This window comes from Mangifera indica, chromosome 18 (assembly GCF_011075055.1).
Source record: "Mangifera indica cultivar Alphonso chromosome 18, CATAS_Mindica_2.1, whole genome shotgun sequence".
Classification (NCBI taxonomy): domain Eukaryota; kingdom Viridiplantae; phylum Streptophyta; class Magnoliopsida; order Sapindales; family Anacardiaceae; genus Mangifera; species Mangifera indica.
Genome location: NC_058154.1, coordinates 7,814,036 through 7,835,368, shown reverse-complemented (window position 1 = coordinate 7,835,368; position 21,333 = coordinate 7,814,036). Strand labels below are relative to the sequence as shown.

Below are 21,333 nucleotides of genomic sequence, written 5' to 3'. Positions count from 1 at the left end.
TGAAAAACCTATTTAAGAATATAAATAATCTATTTTTTTATTTGATTATTAATTTTTTTATTTTTTAAAACTGATTAACCAAATTAAACCACTTTTAAAATTTTAAACAATAAATTAATAAAATATTTAACCTATTTTTTTAATTAATAAGGTGTAATAATAATTTGAATTTGATTAAAATCATTTTACTAAAAATTTGATTTTGTTAATTAATATTTTTTATTTAATTTAAAATTGATTAATATTTAAATCAATTCAATATTAATTTATAATTTCCTCTAACTTAAAAATTTAATTCAATTTAAAATATTATCAAATTAGTCCGGTTAACTAATTTTAAACACTTTTGCCAGTTCCCTCTATTAATATCAAATTTCTTATCACGGATACGAGTTTCTGGAAACTCTGGGCCACAGCTTCGGCTCCCGCCTGGGCCGATCCAGTCCAGAAACTTCTAAACAATTCCTGAGGGTGATAGGGTTTCTGTGAATGAAACCCTAACCCTATATATATCAACGGTCCCTCTAGCTCAGAGGATTATTCTTCATCGTCTTCTAGAAGTAGGCCAAATAAGGGTGATCTTTGTCCAAGATGAGAGCTAAGGTATCTTTCCCTTCTCTCCTTACCATCTGTTTAAATTTATTTTCTGATGAATTGTGATATCATGTTGCATGCTTTCAGTCTTGAATTTTTGCTGTGGGAATGAGTTTTTCTGTTTTTTTTTTTTGGAGGGGGGGTGTTCTGAGAAAATATTTGTCAGTTGTGATTTTGGAACTTGAATTTGCCGTTGATTTTAAATTGTTGCGTAGAAAAAGTTTTATCCACAGCTTGATATTGTTCTTGTATATGCAAGAAAGTGTGCATGATTGTAGATTGGTTAATTTTTGTGTGGGTTTTTTCCAGTGATATAAACCGAAAATTGATTAGGCGATAAGGTTAAGATTCTTCTCGTCTAATGATTTTGTTGGAACTAACAATCTACTGTGTTTTTAACTATGACATTTTATTATTGGGAGGTAACTTTGAATGCCACACTCGTTGTATTAGCCACTTCATATTGAAATTTATAAGTTTGACAGTGTCTTTCTTGTTGCCCTCTTGATGAAATATGTACTTTTTGTATGATTAGTTGATTGTAATTGATGCCTAGTTATTGAGGAAGAGATCCATCATTTAGTTTTGTATTTTGGACTATTTATTGATTTTTTTTTTCTTGAGGATTAAATGGATTGTGTTTTTAATTGCTTTCAGTGGAAGAAGAAGCGCATGAGAAGGTTAAAGAGGAAGCGCCGAAAGATGAGGCAGAGATCTAAGTAGGCTCAGGAACATGGATGGGCTTTCTCATTAAGTGTCTTTTTTCTTTGGCTTTTCAGCATGTCTACTCTGGTGTGGCTGTCAAGACTTGAGGGGATACAATTTGAGGAAGCTTTTTTCTGTTTCATCTTTTAGTTCTAGGTTTAGCAGCCATCAGTATTAAGACTGTTTGAGTTTCTTGAATAGTACTATCTAATATTTTTCCAGTTATATGTTTTAACTGTTTGTCTGCACTTGGTTTACTTAATCTTCATCCGTTAAATATATTGAACATCTAGTGATTCCCTATCCAATGCTGTGGTTTTGTTACGTGATTTTGGTTTTGTTTTACAATTAGGGGAACTCAAGTGCTATACATGGTTGTTTATAGGTTCGGCCATTTTCATCAATTATCACCTTTTTTATCCAAGTTTAAGGGAATTAATTATTTTTGTGAATTTAAAATATTGTTTTCTTATTTTGATAGAGTGCAAAATGTTACAATATATATAGTTACAAAGAAGGTATAGAAGGAAACAAATTAAATCAAATTCTTAAAATATATATTTTATCATAATATGGTTTGATAGCCTCTTAATATAACAAAATACAGTTTAACATATATTCTATCTTAATATGGGTTGATAGTTTCCAATATCTCCCAAGATTTGCAAATGGCTCCCCCTGCCCGGGTAAGAGCTTAGTATGAGGGGCCATGGAAAAGTTTATAGGGTTAAAATCTGACATCTCTATTTCCTTCAGAATATCCAATGCATACTTTCTTTGAGAGATGATAATTCTAGATTTCGACTGGACGACTTCTATACTAAGAAAGTATCTGAGTGGACCCAAATCTTTGGTTTGAAAGTGAATAAACAAATGTTTCTTTAATTGCTCAATACCCTTATGATCACTTCCTATAATAATAATTTCATCAACATAGACCACTAGATAGATACATTGTCCCTATGAAGTATATTTATAGAACACTGAATGATCAGATTCACTTCGCAGCATGCTGAATTCTTGAATAACAATACTAAACAGACTAAACCAGGCACGAGGAGATTGCTTCAAGCCATATAGAGAACGACAGAGCTTACAAACCAATCTAGACTCTCCTTGAGCAACAAAATAAGGAGGTTGCTCCATATAGATCTCTTCTTGCGACTCGCCATAAAGAAAGACTTTTGTGATGTCTAACTGATGCAAAGGCCAATGGCGAATGGCAACCATAGATAAAAATAGGCAAATAGAGGACATTTTAACTACATGAGAGAAAGTTTTATAATGATCAAGGTCATATGTCTAAGTGTACCATTTAGTAACCAACCATGCTTTCAATCTATCAACCTGCCATCAGAACCAACTTTAATAGCATATATCCACTTACATCCAACCGTTGAGTGACCAGGAGACAATGGAACTAAGTCCCAAGTATGATTAGCATGTAGAGCATACATCTTATCCACCATTGTTTGTCCTCATTCGGGATCAGATAATGTCTTATGAATAGTAGCAGAGATATATACAAAGGATAAAGTGGATATAAAAGCATAGTATGGTGAAGATAAACAATGATAACTAAGAAAATTATAGATGAGATGAAGATTATGAGTTGAACGCATACCTTTGCGAATGACAATGGGAAATTGATCATCAGGAGGTAAGACTGCAGTGACAGAGGATTCTGAAGCAGAAAAGAGGTGTACCGGGTTTGAGGAGACTGACTCACCTAAAGTATAAGCAAGGTCATCACCTGTAGAAGGACTAGTAGGTGTAAGAGCTGCACTAGTAGGACAACGGTTACGCTTAGAGTATAAATCTAGTAAAGGAACAATGTAAGGAACAAGAAGAACTTCTGTGATAAGAGACTTGTCTAATTAAGAAGAAGACTAAAAAAATGTAACATCTATAGAAAAGTAGTAGCGATGTGTGTCAGAAGAATAACATCGATAACCCTTCTAAAAACGCGAATATCCAAGGAAGACATATTTAACAGAACGAGTAGACAATTTGTCTCGACCAAGAGATAAATCATGAGCAAAACATGTACATCCGAAGACACGAGGTTGAAGAGGAAACAATAACTGATTAGGATATAAGATAGAGTGAGGTATCTGATCCTACAAAACTGAAAAAGGCATTCGATTAATTAAGAAGCAAGCAATAAGAACAACATCTACCTAAAACGGAAAGGTGCATGACTATGTATGAGTAAGGTACAGGCAGTTTCAATAAGATTTTTACGTTCGATAATCCCATTTTACTGCGGAGTATGAGCACAAAAGGATTGATGTTAAATTCCCTTAGATGCCATAAATTTAGTAAATAGAATGGAAAAGTATTCACTTACATTATCACTGCGTAATGTACGAATAGTAGTGGAGAATTATGTTTCAACTTCAGCATAAAAGGATTCAGAAATAGAGAATAATTTATATCTATTTTTCATTAAAAATAACCATGTGCAACGTGAATAATCATTAATAAATATAACAAAATATTGAAAACTCAAAACAGATATGACTCGACTAGGATCCTATACATCAAAATGGACTAACTCAGAGAGCGATATAACTCAATTATTGACACGTCTTGGAAATGATATACGAGTATGTTTTCCAAGCTAATAGGATTCACAATTAAAGGATGATAAATGTGACAAACTAGAGACCATCTTTTGTAGTTTTGATAAACTAGGGTGTCCTAAACAATTGTGAAAGAGCTTTGGAGACTCAGCGATGACACATGCTACGGAATCAAGTGGACTTAGTCGGTAGAGGCCTAGTGACTCACGTCCTACGCCAATCATCCGACCCGTACTGCAGTCCTATATAAGAACAGAGTCATTAGTAAAGGTAATTGTACAATTTAAGGAATGAGTAAGTTTACTAACAAAAATAAGATTAAATGGACAATTAGAGAGAAAAGACAAACTTCAAAGGCAAGAGTGAGAGAGGATGAGCACAATCTACTCCCTTTTACAATAATGATAGATCCATTAGCTAATATTACAGTAGACAATGAAGTAGACTTAGTAAAGTGAGAAAATAGACGAAGGTTATCGGAAATGTGATCAGAGACACCGAAATCAAAGACCCATGGCTCGGAAGAGGAAGAGTGAGTAAGACACACAGTTGAATTACTCGGATAAGCAATCGAAGCAACAGAAGATGAAAATTGTTTGGTTGTTTGATATCGGGATAGTCTTCAAGATTAGCACTTATGAGTGTTAAAGATGGTGGAGACTACACTCCATAGGAGTCAATAAGAAAATCAGATGTACTGGCCTGAACAATATTAGCAGTTCGAAGAGGACAACCATGGAGCTTATAACATTTATCTCTGATGTGACCCCATCTGTTACAATAATTGCACTTTGATCGATTTTCTCAGCCACCATGCTCGTCTGGCTGTTGATTCTGGGAGACGAGGATAGATGAGTCAAAATTAGAGGTACCAAAAGATCCAGTCATAACTCTTAGGAAAGACACACGAAGTAGACGATAAAGACTTCATCAAGAGTGAGGACAACAGCACTAGCAAGAATTTGATCTCGAACATGAATAAGATCAGGACTAATGACAGTCAATATGAGAACCATAAAGAATTTGTCTCGTTAGGCTAAGTCTTCAGCTGCAATTTTACTAGGAGGTAACAATAACTTGAATTTAGTCTTCAAAGATGTCATCCGATCCAAAAAGTCAGACATGCTTATGCCTTATTGTTTTAAAGTAACCAAAGTCGATACAACAGAGTATAATTATTGAATATCATTGATGTATAGGAGTTTGACTTGAGTCCATATGTCATTACACGTCCTATATGTTTTAAAGATAGAATGAAGTTGAGAATCAATGGTATTTCATAGCATGTTACATAACAAAACATCAGTCCTAGTCCATATAGTTTTATCAGATATAATATCCTCATCTCTCTTAGTGAGATGGTCTTCAAGACCCTGTCCTATGCACCATAATTCAATGGTGCAACCCATGAGGTATAATTATTGTTCCCTATTAATTTTTCTATAGTAATTATTGGAAGAGAATTAAAAGGAAAGATTAAACCTGGTTTAAAGCTTTCAATGGATATGTTGAATCACAAATCAGAGATCGAAAGAAGCTTTATGGAGAAAAGTGAAGATTTGAAGCAACCAGGGCTAACAAAATTGATCAGAAGGCTGTTAAATAGTGAAAAACAGCTTCTAGATGCGTGAATAATGGAGGAGTTTTCAGTGATGTCACCAACGATGCGTTCAGCAACCAGTGAAGGTAGGTCTTCAACAAAAATGATCACCAACTTCTACTGAATCGATTGATGGTGGTAGTGTAGTCCCACGTGCACCGGAACAGTTGATCGAAGATGACGTTCCAAGGAGAAAATGGTAGGCACATGCAGTAGATTCTGACAACCGATGATAGCAAGCTTACCACAGATCAACTCCTTGACATTGTCTGAGTTCAAATTCATCTCACAATCGTCAAAATAGGAGATCGACTATAAAAGATACTGAGAAAATAAGCGACGCATGTAGGTGCGTGGCTCCATGAACGGCGATGCTCCTTTGACAAATTGGTCGGTGAGATAACTCTGGTCACACTAGTATAAACATGATCATCAGAAAATGATAGATGCACAGTGATTAGAGAAATAACGAAGAAAGGACTTAGATTCTCTAGAAATTGAGTTAAAAACGTTGGAAAAATTGTAAATGCCTAATCTAGGCTCTGATACCATGTGAATTTAAAATATTGTTTTCTTATTTCGATAGAGAGCAAACTGTTAAAATATATACAATTACAAAGAAGGTATAAAAGGAAACAAGTTAAATCAAATCCCTAAAATACATATTCTATCATAATATGGTTTGATAGTCTTCCTAATATAACAAAATACAGTTCAACATATATTTTATCCTAATATGGTTTGATAGTCTTCCTAATATAACAAAATACAGCTCAACAATTTTAGGCAATGTTATTGTTACTCCATATGTATATACAAATTTGTATGGTTTGAGTGATCTTTCTCTACCAAAATGTTTATAGTGGGACCTTTTAGGTCATTTATTTTGAGGATTTTATATTTTTATTTGATTGAGAAGTTTGCAAGTGTGAGCCTTGGTCACTTTGAGGCATTGAGTATTTGTATATATCTACAGGTATTATTCAAGACAAATATTAGTCATTTTGGCCAATATTGGCATTAGGTTGTAGCCACATCTTAACGAAGGTTTGCTACATATATTGTCTTTATAGGAAGGGGTTTTTTTCTCCCATCCCAGAAATTGAAATGTTTCAAGCATTGATTGGTGAGCAAAAGAAATTTGCTTGTGACAAATGTTCAGTTGTTTGTTGTTGTCATTTGTTCGCCTGTAAGTGTGAAATGAATGCAGTGCTACTGCCTTCTATTATCAGACTTTGAAATAAAGGCCTTATCTTGACGCAAAAGTTCTGGCCATCTCAATAGATGTGGAAGGTGACATCATTTGATTGTGTACCATATTGCACCTCTCCATCACTGCAGCCACTTTCTCGCATTTTGATTTCAGTCCTCCAAACTCCGTACCAACTAAACCTGGACCTAAGACTTCATCTGGCACTTGTCTACCCCAAAAATAGCTTTTGCGTACATTCCCGTTGATAGGTGTTAATGATCCCAGAAAACAATCCCTCGTGTATGACCCCGTAACACGATTATGAACTAATAAAAGAAGGCCACCATAGCTTTGGGAGTGGTTTTTATTTAAGAATTTTTCAAAAGAATTGGAAAAAATAAAATGCTGAAGTTTGAAAGACCTAAAAGTTATAAAACAAGGAGAATTGCTAGGGTTAACAAAGGCTTTCGATGAAAAAGAAATTCTCACTTTCCAGATAACTTAGTGACAATCCAATAGGTTACTTTGAAATTATCACAAAACAGTCACCAAGACAACACATCACATTTAACCGAAAAAGTGGTGGTGTCAAGGTTTTTAAAATCGGATCGGAGTAAAAACCATTTTAGGTACTGGTTTTGATCGGACCGTTTAGACTGGCCGGTTCGATCGGAATTCTAGTTGTATATAATAACCTAAAAAATTATATTTAATTACATGTGTTTTACATATTAAATTTTATGTTATGCATACTTTTCATAATTAATAAAATATATGTATTATTAAACATCAATTTAATAAGTAATAACCATTAATTTTGCATCAAAACAAAACATATATATTAAAAAAATCAATTCAACAAACATATGCATTATTGAACACCTAAACAAAATACAAATCTAATATATGCATTAAATAAAATATAACACCGACCAACCAACATAAAAATTATTGAGCAAATAATATTTAATTCAATATTTAACAAAACATATAAAAAATATAATTCGTCTAACATAAAGTTTAATAAATGAGTAATTGATCATTCTTCATCATCAGTAATGGTAAAAGATCCTCTCATCACTCCTATTGTACCCTCCATAATTTGTTTAACTTCTACAACATCTTCTTCAATAGCATTATCTACAAAATTTATAGTTGAATTTTTTATTTTCTTTCACCCTAAAAATCAATCATTTATGCAAGTATGTAAATATTTGTATAAGTGCCAAAAAAAAGTTTTTACCTAAAAAATTATGGGAAAAATCATAAATTGTTGCATCATTATCGATGGGAGTAGATCCCTCTCCATAAAGCATTTGATCTAGTTCATTTGCATTAAGTTCACTAAACTCCTCTTCCTCGTCCACTATCCAGAAGTTGGTTTTATCAATAATTTCATAATCAATTGGATCAAAATTTGATTTCTTGTAACATAACCTAAATAGTCAAAATGAGAAGAAGTAAAGAATTAAAACATTAAAGAGCAATATACCAATAGCTATTAAGCAAGGTAAAATCATATTGTAAATAATCAATCAACGTGATAAAATACTCGTAATAAAAATATTTAAAAATATAATGATACATAAATAACAATTTGTGTTACCTATTTTGCAATCGTAATTTATAATTAATAAAAAAAAGATCATTTACACGTTGATACTCTAATATACTTCTCCTCTTAGTATGTATGCATTCAAAAACACTCCAATTATGCTCACAGCCTGAAGATGTTAAAGTTTGACTAAGAATTTTAATTGCAAGCTTCTGTATATTAGGAGTACTGTATCCGTATGTTCTCTACCATTCATCTGATACAAAATAACATTTAAATAATTAGGTAATAAAATTTTATAAATTAGAAAAGGAATTGACACATAAAAAACGTATAAATTAAATTCATACCAGGTCACGTGGTTTTTTATATTTCAATAGCAAGCTGACGTGAGAAACTCCCCTCATAATCGCGAAACATTCGACTCTCTTCCACTAACTTTGTCTTACTAACATTAAACATACATGTTTACTGTCAACAACATCTAGGAAACCCTACAATACCTCTGGTTTTGTGCAGAAAGATTCGTGATCATGCTGAAAGGCAGGATTCAAGTAATATGCAGCTGCATGAATACCTCGACATAATATCCTATCCCACCTCAACTTGATTATTTGAGTATAAGGTTTATACAATTTCTTTTTATTCTTGAACAACTTCTTTATCCTCGACCTAGCTCTATACATTCCATCATAGACATATCTTAATAAAAGTCTCTCATCTAAGTCTACAATACGAAGCAAACGCATCAAAGGACCCACAACTTTTACAATTATACCCATTTCATTCCAAAAATCATTATTCAGAATTATAGTCACAACCTTTTTGCTTTGATTACTCTTTGCATATCCGGAATCAACAAAAAATCTATCAGTAACCATCGCTTGTAAATCATGCTTATGCACAAAAAGGCTTTGTAATACGATGAAAGTCGTAGCAAACTGGGTTGCACCAGGAAGTATAATTTCTCTCCATCCTCTTTTCCTCAACCAAGTTATCAATAATGTATGATTATAAATAAACTTTATCACAAGAAATACAAATTTGGAAATTCTGATAATGTGATCCATTTCACCAATATCTTTCAAAATCAAATTAATACAATGTGTTGTACAAAGTGACTAAGTAATATTTTTATATTTTTCACACAATAATCCTCAAGCTGTTTTATAATTAGCTTCATTATCAGTCACAAAATAGACAATGCTCTTAGGCCCAACCCATAATACTATTTCCTCAAATAACCGAAATAATGTGTCCGCCCTCTTTACAACATCAGATCCATCAATTAATTTGATAAAACAAATCCTTTTTGAACAATATATTAGAAAATTTATCAACGACCTACTAGAAATGTTTGTCCAACCATTAGCCATTAGTGTACAACCAACATATTCCCAATTTTTTCTGGAACTATCAATAAGTAATTGCACTTTCTTCTTTGAATCGTTCAACAAATTCACTTATATTTCATAATATATCGGTTGCTTATATCCAGACCCAATTGCAGTTATGACATCTAACATAGGTTGGAAATAAATAGAATTTAATGCATTAAGAGGGATGCAAGCATCATATAAGAACCTTACAATAGCCATGTTAGCTCTTTATTTGGCTTCTTTTCTAGCCAAAACACTTCTTATTGAAGGTTGAGCCCCACTAGTAGTCCTTAGAGCAAAAAAATCACCAACCTCAATCGGTCTTTTTCTTTTTGAGTCATTTGTAAGTCTAATTTGTTTTCTAGAATATCCAGTACCAGTATTGCCTTCAAACATGTTCATAAGAGGAGACAACCCTTCAAATTCTTCAACTATAATATCACCCTCAAATGAAGGTATAGTAGCACTAGCACCAAAAGGAGTTGTATGCTTACGAAATTCTCGTCTTTCTTTATTTTTCGTTGTAATCTCATCTAATGCATTCACCATTTGATATCTAACATCATGAGAAACTTTAGTGCATTGACCAATATCTCTTTTTTTCCCAACCAAATGTTGTTTTATTCTATATATACCACCTCTTTTATCACAATATAAACAATTCAACATCTTTCTTCCATTCTCATCTACACTCTCAGAAACATGTGCCCAAACAATATCACCTTTCACTCAACATAGTGTCGAAGAAACCTCAGATCCAGATGATGACATACTTCCACTTTACCTATTTGTTGCATATAAAAATAACAATAAAATCATAATACCAATTAATATATATATATATATTCATTAAATATAAACTAAGCTTTAAAAATAAAAAACTTTTATAATTTTAACATTCATAACAACCATACATTCGTTATAAACAATAATATTCATAATTCGATCATTAAGTTGGCTTGAAAGAATAAAATTGTTATACATTGATTTATTATATATAAATAGGGTATCACAGAAGTTTGATAGTCCACTTTCAAATTCTTGGAAACTAATCACATTATGAATGAAATACATTCAGTTCAAACATCCAGTACAGATACATAATAAAATTACAAATTAACAATAAATCAATTAAAAATGAACAATAACATATTGAATTGACAAAAACAATAAGTTAATTACGAATTAACAATAACAAATTGACCTATTATTAAACACCAAAAATCATAACACAAATTAACAAACACCAAAGCCGTAACACAAATTGACAAGCATCAAAAGCTAAAACCTGTTCAATTAAAATTTAAAATATCACAATGTTGATTTATTGTACACTATTTGACCACATTATCAGAAGAAAAAACTTTAAAAAACACTGTACAATATGCTTCAGAGTTGAAATAGATAGTATATAAAACTAACCTTTTAATTTCAACAAACTGTTCACAAAGCACAAACAGGCTTACTTTAAATATTGTTTGAACTTCAAACAGTATATAAAGTTTATATATAGTTTATAAAATTGTGCTTACATAATTATAAACAGTTTTGCTAGCTAAGTCATCAAATAGTAATTTAAGACTTAAATAGTGTTGCTTAAGATTTATTTCTAAAGCATTTATCTATCATTTGAAATAGAAATTTTAAGTAAATTATGTAATAAAATTTTTTGGGCAGGCTTAATATTATAAACAGTGTTGTTGGCTAAGTCATCAAATAGTAATCAGTATATATATATAGTTTGAACTTCAAACAAATTTCAAAATTTAAACAAACAGCTCACAGTGCCTTACAAAAGACCAGTTTGTTGTTGTTGTTGATGTATAATCGTCGGTCACAGCAGCAACGGGAACTCGTCATCGTTAGCCGTCACTGGAACTTAAGAAGTTGTTGTGAAAGGTTGCAAATATAGCCCTAGATACTCTTGTCTTGTGAGCCTGTGATTGAATCCAACACCCCTCAACGTTGTCGTTGTCGGTCGACAAGAGTTGAATCAACAGAGCTTTGAATTTGCGAAGTTGGAAGATGTCGTCGACTGTAGGAACTGCTCTTCTGCGTGCACAACAAGGAAGAAGAAAGTAGAAAGGAATAAAACTTTTATTTTATATGCAAAACCTTGAATCGAAAATAGCCTAAACCGGGTTGGACCATGGTTCGACCGCGGTCCAACCCAATTCTTAGCCTAAAACGGTTATGTCTTCTATAGTACTCGTCTACAGTGTCAGTTCACGATTCGACTAGTTCAACCGATTAGTCTGATCCGGTTTTTCAATCCTTGGGTGGTGTTATATATGTCCTCATTCAACATGTAATTATCTCGATGGTACACAAATAGAATGAAATTGTTAACTTAGTAAAACCTACAAACACCACATTCCCTTACATATGACAATATAAACCAAGAAGAAAGTATAGTGAGGATGTTTTGGTTCAATAGGCTTTCACTTTAAGTTCTCTTATTATCTCATTCTCATCTTTCTAAGCAAAAACAAAAAATGTTTTCGGAATTCTTTTTAAATAACTCTAAATAATTTATCAAAATCACTTTTTATAATTGTTTCCGATAAACATATTATACAAAAGAGAAAATATTGTTAGAATTTACTCAATCAATCAAATCACTCTAAGAAAACTTCTATTATTATTTTATTATTTTTACTAATGATGCGAACACCCGTCATTTCATTCAAATTACAACGTAATATTTTCAATAATTACATTTTTAAATAGTTGCAAATTTTCATATCAACAATGTTGATTGATTTGTACATCTTATTTATACTACCATGGCCGGGTGAAAAGCTACTACAATCATTCATTACTTTGTGCTCCTTTCCATCTTTAGATAGAAGGATCATAGGAAGAAAAAAAACTTGGGTAAAATTTTAACTTGGGTAAATACTTGGGTGGAACAACGTTTTTCTTTCTTTCATGTTTTATTCTTGGATTTCTTTACCTGGCATTAGTTCTTTCTTAGAGTTCCTTGATATGGAATTTAGCAATATTAGTCTCGTCTTTGTTTCCAAGAATAATCTGTCTCATTGTAGTTATCAGAGGTTTCAACTACATGACTAGATCACTTTTTTTGAATAATCCAAAATCTTCTGAATACCTATAAAAATAATGTAATTAAATATTATTTTATCTATAATTTAAAATTATATATAAAAAATATACAAACATAACTTTGTTATATATAAATAAAACTCACTCCAAATCCCACTGCACTCCTACCCCGTCTGTACGAATTTCCAAGGCTGTTTCTTGAAATGGTGTGCCAAGAAAATAATCTATCCATACAAATTTTACATTTTAATTATTCTGGGTTGTTCACTCACTTGTAGTGTACTTCACTTTTTTAAGTGCAGCTTGCTTCTTTTTTATACTTTTAAATGAAGCACAGGATTCATCCATACCGTCGACTACCCCTAATTCTGAAACAAGTGAATGGCATAAATGGATGATCCTTTAAATACGAGTGGACTCGATACAAATCAAACATAGGATTGACTCAAACTTAGATTAAATTAATAATATCTAATTTAAACTTGTTCAAATTGATACAAAATCCCACTAAAAAACTGAAAAAAGTGTTATCAAAAAGCTAAATAATATAACTAATCAAATAAACAATATGATCGAATAGACAAACAAACTTATATCAAACTCAACTGTCAAATTGTTACGATCATATTCTCCAGCAAAAATAGTTAATAAATAAAATATTTATATGCATGTCCTTAAGCAAATCCATAAACCGTTATTCAATATATAGTTATCAGTATCCTATAATACATAATATAAAAAAAATTCTACATATCATAAGATGTAACGAATTAATATGATACAAAAAATATATCGTATAATACTATACATATCCTATGATACGATACATTTTATCAATACAAATTAATATGTTTTTTTAGAGTAAATGATGATATAATATACATATATATATATATATATTTTTAATTTTTCAAAAGTGTTCATGATGTTTTTCAAAATGATGAGATATCAATTATAATTTTTTATTATTTTATTTTTTAAAAGTTGTATGACATGATACTATACTCAATACAAAATATAAAAAATTAGATTTTTGATACACAATACGATACACAATTAGAGTTCTACAATGCAACACACAAATGGAAAATTATAAAACCAGAAAAATATTTCATTTAGTAAAAATGCTATAATACTTCAAATTGCAACTTCATAATCTGTTTGAAAACACTACAATCAGCATATGGATGGCTTTATACCATAACCGCTGAGAAGGTCACAAAACTGACTTCAAAATACAGAGACAAAACATGGTATATCCTTAACCCATTTCCTTGAAAAATAATATAACAGGAAAGGTGGGAAGGTCTTCTGCACTGAATCCTGTACAAGCTAACCACTACATCTCTGTATCAAGAAATCCACAACAAAGTATCAAAGTAACATCCCAAAGTGGAAAAAGCGAACGACTGACCCAAAAAGGGAAATAAATCCCAGCAGAGCTTCAACATGATACAAAGGATCTGCTTATTTTTGCCAAAGCAGTAACGTAGAACTCAAGTAAAAACAAATAAAATGTAAGACTTAAATCTAGAAGTGCTAGAAGCAAACTGATCTTACAGCGCATGTCCATGGAGCTTCAACTTTGATCTCTGGATCATTTGTTCACCATATGTAGAGTATGAGAGAGAGCTCATACCCAACTACTGTTTTTCAAAGCATCTGTAAACTCCCTTTCTTTTTCAAAATTCCTTCAGTTGTATAGCATAAACATTAATGTTTCAAACTAACCCAGCATCCACCAGGAGTTTGTGTGACAACCACTGCCCGCTTCATAACTGCTAAAATATAACTACTTCAAAGTTTCAAGGACCGCTGTGAAAACTCATATAACAGCTGTTTCTGGTGATCGGTAGTGTGAGGACCACTTGCCTCCAAAAGGTTGAATGGCACTTCCCTCTTGATAGCTTTTACAACTTCCTCAGCATCAATTACTCTATCCGGTGAGACTTGTAGACGAAATGACTGCATGACGCTTTCAAATTTATTTACAGAACACTTCCAAAGGAGGTCAAAGAAGTCATTGAATGAGACCTGCCACTCTGACAGAGTGTTCATATCATAGTTGCCAGCAGAGGGCGGATTTTTTAAAAGTTTAGCCGCCCTCTCAAGAACTGAACTCAGTATGTGGGAAGCCCCATCTCCAGCAGGGCTTCCAAGAGAACGAAGTGGGGGCTGCTCTGATGAACAAACCAATGCTCGAAGGCAGGCACTAAGTGCAGGAAGATCCATTCCATGAACACATGACATAACAACCCTCACAAGATTATTTGTAGTATCTGCTGCACCTGAGTCAGTTGGCAGTACTCCGAACAGAAACCTTAAGTGGCGAAAAATGGCCATGCAAACTATTCTCATGAGCTCACTACCTGGAAAGAGAAGCTGAAGGTACCTTGCCAGGAGTTTTCGGCCTTTGGGAAGAGAGACTAATCTCAAGAACACAAGATCATCCTTGGGGGCAATCCCAACTGTGTGACCATTATTGCAGAATTGGTCAAGCAATTGAAGGGACGCTGCCAACCCTTCCAGCAAGGCCTGCCTTCTCTGTCTTAACTGGGCTCCACCATCTGGGGCCTGATTAAACTGTAGGAAACGATCTATATCATCTACATCAAGTAGGAGGGAAATACCATCTTCAATTGTCACCCGAGCTGCAAGCATAGGTTCCTCTTCTAGGGGCTTCTCAGATACTTTCTGCTCACCATTTCCAGCACCAGATGAATTCAGAGAATCGACTTCAAGCAGAGGGCGAGGCCTACGAATTGAAGAGAAAGGAACTCTCCCAAGGGCATCAACCTGAAGAAAAGCATGTGGCTCATTATTTGCCCGTGCTCGAGGAGGCAGATCCCTTAAATGGGTAGGGCAGAAATGATGTCTCAGCTTCGCCCCAGCAGATTTTTTGGCAAGACAAGCCTGGAAGTAAAAATCGTCAACATATGGATCATTACTGTAGGTTGCAGCCAGCTGCATTCTAAGAATACCCTCAATTTCATCCACTGTCATATACTTGGATCTAAACTGTGGCCATCCATTGGTATCAGTGCCCAGATGAGGATAGCGTAGATTTGGTCTAACTTTTTGAGCTGACTTTGGTCTTTGATCTCTAAGGTCACCCAGACCAAGCATGGCTTCAAACTTGTTCTTCATCAAGGATGGGGATGAAGAAAGATGGGGATTAAATACTTCATTCTGCATCCCTGGTAAATGGCCAAATGAAGGCTGAACAGGATGCTGCAGTCTACGCTGTGATGGCTGTAATTGTGGCATCATTTGGGGAGGCATCAACCCATTCTGATGAGGTCCCTGCTGTGGCAACATATTGTTCACAAGGCTTGAATGATCTCGAGGATACATACCACTCTGATTTACCCAATGGTTAGGAGGTCTGCTATTAACTGACAGACCAGGAGGAAACTGAGGCATGTTTCCAGCATAAGGCGATCCATGATGGAAGCCAGGCAATTGAAGTTGTGAGTTAGAGAAGGGAGATAGGTTTGGTGACGATGACAGCTGGGGTCCTCCAGCAACATATGGAACATTCATGCGGCTGGAATTGTGGTTAGGCAAAGCCTGCTGAGATCTACCACCAGGAGGAGGATATGAAGTGTAAGAAGACTTTTGCACAAGAATTGGTTCACTGGAGAAGTGTTGTTGGTGATGGCGTTGCAACAGTTGTTGCTGCTCAGGATATGAGGATGTTCTGTAAAGAGGCTGCTGTTGCTGCTCCGGGTATGAAGCTGCTCTGGACAAAGACCTGGATTCTGTTATGTAAGGAGAGGAAGAAAATGGCTGTGATGACCACCATTGCCTGTCCGACATGCCTTCAGTGTCAAGCACCGGCTGCTGGTCATACCAATCGCCTTGCACCCATTCAGCAGCAGATGAATCTGAAAAAAAAAAGCATCAGACTTAAAAAAAAAAATACAGAATTGTACTCAGCTTAGAAAATAGTTTCTTAACTAAAATACTAGCTAAATGAACCAACATCCCTGTGACCAGAATATATGCTATAAAAATGATAAACAAATATAACATGGCTTACCCAAAAAGCATAGCTACCTCAGAAATTTGACTTACCACTGATTGACAGTTTGCAAAATCTGGTTTAATGTCAAACAAACTCTCAGTCAAGTAAACTTTGAATATTGAATATCAATAAAGTAGTTTGCTCAAGGAGACTACATGTTTTGGATAGAGTTTGACAATTTTCAACATGACCCATTAACCCAACAAGAAAAAAATTGGGTTAGCATTGAATTTCTTTTACACTAACTTTAATTCAAGTCAACCCACCACGATCCAAAACTAAATCGAGTCGTTCTAAGGTTGACTCCAATGTTTAGAAAAATGTTATAATAGTAAAATTTGTTAGGAGCAAATTAAATAAATGTTGAAAAACAACTATCAACAGCTATTGAAATCCTTACATAATGCACAGAGTTGTATTTTCATATAATTGTAATTACTACGATTTATTCTTCATTTTTATCTAAACATTTATCTTATTTTTCAATAGTGAGAATGAGATTTGGTAATTAAAATTATTAATGTGTTTTAAAGGTCTTGGTATATAATTTTTTAGGCAATTTGTAAACAAGACAAAATATTATGTTACGTGTTTTCTTAATAATAGGTTGTTGTAATTTGGTGAAGAAATTAAAATGTTAAAAACACTTAGGAAAGTGGAAATAGTAAACAATTTTAATCGATTTAGATTGTATCACGTCAACCAGAACATAGTTCATGTTGGGTTAAGATTAAAATTTTTCAATGTGATTCTAATTCAGGTCCGGTTGCGCTTAAGGGTCTTTGATCCAAAATCCAAACTAACATGTCACAAACACAACCCGATGACATGAACAATCAAATCTAGTTTTGGAAGCCACGAAGATAGAATGTTTCAAGGCCAAAACACTAAAACAAAGCAAAAAAAAAAGGTTGAAAAAAAGTTTATTTTTATTCTTGATATGAGAGAAATATATTCATGTGAAATTTGATTTAACCCAAAGTTGCATTACACTCACCACAATAAAAATTTTCTCAAGACTAGTAGCAATTTCTCATCATGGCACACTATTTCATATACTGAAGTATTATTGACCATAATTTATAAATTTAAAAAAAAAAAGAATTGAATCTGTATATACAGTGAGCTTAACAAAGGGTTCAACTTGTTTAAAAATTTATATGAATAAGACATGCGATAGTTGTACTCACTTTCTTTGGATCCCCAATCACCAATTACTCCAGGAATTCTTGGTCCGGTAACAACTGTGTTAAGCTGCATCAAAACAAGCAAGTTTGAATATACAAGACAACTCTATTATAATTTTTTATATCAGGAAATTTTGAATGATGATATAGTGCCTTGATCAATTACTCACTGATGTATGAAAATAGGAAGGGGCCACAATTAGAAAAACAGCTAAAAATGAATGTTAGTGAATAGAGAAAGTTTACTCTTTTGATGCATGTCATCAAATCCAATTTCCTTCTACAGAAAAGTACACCATTTTCTCAGAAAATCCTTACACATTTAAGAAGGGGAAATTCCATCTAGTCTAATAATTCAAATTAAATATATCACTTCAGTTTCTTTAGTATATACATTAAAACAAAAATAAGATCATCCCATCAACCATAGAAATGAGTCTTGTAATTTTTTCCCCAAAAACCACATACATAACAAAATAGACTGACAAACGAGCTTTCACTAATGGCGATTGATGATAGGCGTTAAGAAAAAAAAAAGCCAATTCAAATTGAGGAAAGAATTGCTTGGTGGAGAGAAGGAAACTCAAAACAGAAGGGCCATTTTCATAAAGCAACTATATTACTGTGCTCCAGCAATATAAATTGATCTCAAAAATGAAACAAAATATCATTGTTTATCCCCTTGTCAACCAAAAATGCAACTGGTGCATGGTGAACTAACCTTCGAAAATGTGCTAGCAAGATCGTCAATATCAGACAGAGATCTTAAAACCTCACCCTGCAATTATAAAATGGGCAATTAGCTGCTGCAGCACAAACTTTAGAAGTAAATACTCACAATCAAATTAGTAACATTTTCAACAACAACTCTAAGTATTTCAAAAGCTTTACTAAAAAAAGGACAGAGATTTATTTTCTTGAAAGTAATATACTCATTACTATCCTAAATGCACATATCCTTATTCATTTCAGAAACCTCCGCAATGGCAACTTTTCCATTATAAGCCAGGACCATATAAAGGAAGAAATTAATTCAATTCAGCAAATTTTCTAACGTGTCTTCACTCTAAATAGTTTAACCAACCCCAAAAGCATATAAAAAATCATAGCATTACTTCAACCCATTTCACCCAACTGAAAAAAAAAAAAAAAAAACCCTCCTAAAATCTCTTCAGATAAGAGAGGAAAGGTTCCAATAACAGAAATCAAAACTTAAGACCAAATTTCAATGACTTTAACTAAAGTCCCAAGAAAGAACATTCTCGCCCATGTTCCCGATATAACCAAATCCAAACACAAAGCTATTTCACGATCTATTGATACAACATCTTCAAAAGATAATGCAGCTACACATCAAGAGACATTTAAGACCTCGAAAAAGATTTGATTAAAATAAAAGAAGAAAATTTAACCTCTTCTTTATCAAAAAGAAACTCTTCTTCATCAAATCGTGGTGCACTCATACTACTATCATCTTCATCATCTAATCCACCTAATTCAACTTCTTCCACCACATCTTTACCAAAGAATGCATATTGCGATGCATCAAATACCGCATCTGTACATCAGAAAAACACCAGATTCGTTTAATTTTCATCCAACCAAACAAAACAAAAACCTTTAAATTTCAATTTTAAAACCTAAATACACTTCAAGTAACCGAACCTGCAGAGTTATCTCCGAGGGATTTCACACTACCACTCCCGGTATCGAGCCCTTCCATATCTAATCTAGCTACATCCACACTTACCCACCAACCAAAAGGATACAGAAACCAGCTAACAATGGTACCAAAACCCTAACCAACACAACTGCGAAACTGAATCTAGAACAAAAAAAATAAAGAAAAAATGGAAACCCAAAGGATAAAATTAACCGAATTTTAAACTAGAATAACAAAATCGGAAAAATCCATAAACCCTTGACAGTGAAAAATCTAAAATCTAGGGTTTTGACGAGGAAGATTTGCACTGTTAATTATGTACAGTGAGACATGGTAAGAGAAAGAAAGAGGGAGTGGATTTGAAGTTCAGTTTTGGAATTTAAAATTGCTAATTTGCCTCAAAATAATAGAACAAGAGAGTCCCCAGAGGAGAGTGAAGGAGACAGAGAAGAGCCCTAGACAAGAGACAACGATGGTGATTAAATTTATTTTATTAATATATTATCATTATAGAGCTGGTTTTACAGACTGGAGGTGGTAAGAGAAGACAGTCAGATTGAAGCTCATCCATTTTTCCGCTAACACGTTCGATGGGATATAAATAAAATTTAATATAAATAGTTATTATATTTAATTTAATTATTTTAATAATTTTTTAATATTTATTATTAAAGTATTTTTTATATTACATGTTATATACATTAATAATAAAAAATTATTAAAATATTTTATTATTTATAAATTAAATAATATAATATAAATATTAAAAAATAGATTATTAGAATAATTTTTTATCCTTTCAACTAAATGTCTTGTATTATTATTAATTTATACATAATAATAATTTAATTTTAAATTAAATATAAAATAACCAAATAATAGTAACAAATCATTTCATTTATTATTTGTTTCATCTATAGCCACATTGTTAATGCCCATTAAGGTTGGTTGATTAATCTTGCCAACCATCTTCTTGCAATTGGTCACAAACAGATTAATTTTTTAAAATCTCAGGTAAAGTAAGGGCGAGTTCAAGTTTGATATCAAGGCTTTGGATACTAAAACCATTTGGGATACTTCTTAGGGTTGTCTTCATTACTAACATTAGGCAAGCCTCATTGTCCCAACTCTCTCAAGGCTTTCCTCTCAACCAAAGTTGCATTAATGTCACTCTCTAGTTTCCTCAATAGCTTCGACTGATCAATAGGTTCAAGGGTAGCTAATGTAACAAATTGGCAACAACCATCACCCTAACCACTACTAATGGATTTTCACTTTTGTCAATTACAAACTTTCCCTTGTGTGTTTCTTGACTTCATTCAAGAGAATTTGGAAGTTGTCAAAGGTGTTAGGTTTGACATTGTTGTGATTGAGAGAAGTTACATTAATGGATTTCGACAACAATTTAGAGATTTCAAAGAGAGTGGGATTTTGAAGACAATTTGGAAAGGTTCAAATGACTGTTACTTTTACATTGCCATTTTTTTTGGTTTATGCAAAATGACATTTTTATCTTTTCACATAATAATTTTTTATTGACAAAAATAGATAATAAATAAATATAAATTTCAAACTGAAAAAGTGAAAAATTATCACTTCATTAAAGTCCCATAAGAAAATAATCATTGTCATTTTCATACTGAAGTAGTACCTCATGTGAGATGGGACTGAATTACATGTATTTTAATGGTACAACATTCATTATTAAAAATAAATTTTCACCCATTAATTTTAAAAAACTTAAATACCTATCATATGTTAAAATTTATTATTAAAAATA

At 32.9% G+C, this 21,333-nt stretch overlaps 1 protein-coding gene and 1 long non-coding RNA gene across 3 annotated transcripts; one reads left to right on the top strand and one right to left on the bottom strand.

The window, feature by feature from the left end:
- The first annotated feature begins 336 nt into the window (after nt 1-336).
- On the top strand, nt 337-1,607 carry LOC123201494. The gene is made up of 2 exons (XR_006498825.1): nt 337-603; nt 1,252-1,607. It is a non-coding gene; the product is annotated as an uncharacterized LOC123201494 (long non-coding RNA).
- Nucleotides 1,608-13,790: 12,183 nt separating this feature from the next.
- Nucleotides 13,791-20,120, bottom strand: LOC123202093 (protein PAT1 homolog). 2 transcript variants are annotated; one of them, XM_044617823.1, is made up of 5 exons: nt 19,556-20,120; nt 19,303-19,448; nt 18,612-18,668; nt 17,894-17,957; nt 13,791-16,563 (listed from the first exon to the last, which is right to left on the bottom strand). In XM_044617823.1, exons 1-5 carry the CDS (start codon nt 19,611-19,613, stop codon nt 14,474-14,476), a joined length of 2,415 nt encoding a protein of 804 aa, XP_044473758.1. In that variant the 5' UTR covers nt 19,614-20,120; the 3' UTR covers nt 13,791-14,473. The 2 variants fall into 2 exon arrangements, with proteins under 2 accessions (XP_044473758.1, XP_044473759.1); XM_044617824.1 differs by lacking the exons at nt 17,894-17,957; nt 18,612-18,668; nt 19,303-19,448; nt 19,556-20,120 and adding an exon at nt 16,719-16,776.
- Nucleotides 20,121-21,333: the final 1,213 nt, after the last annotated feature.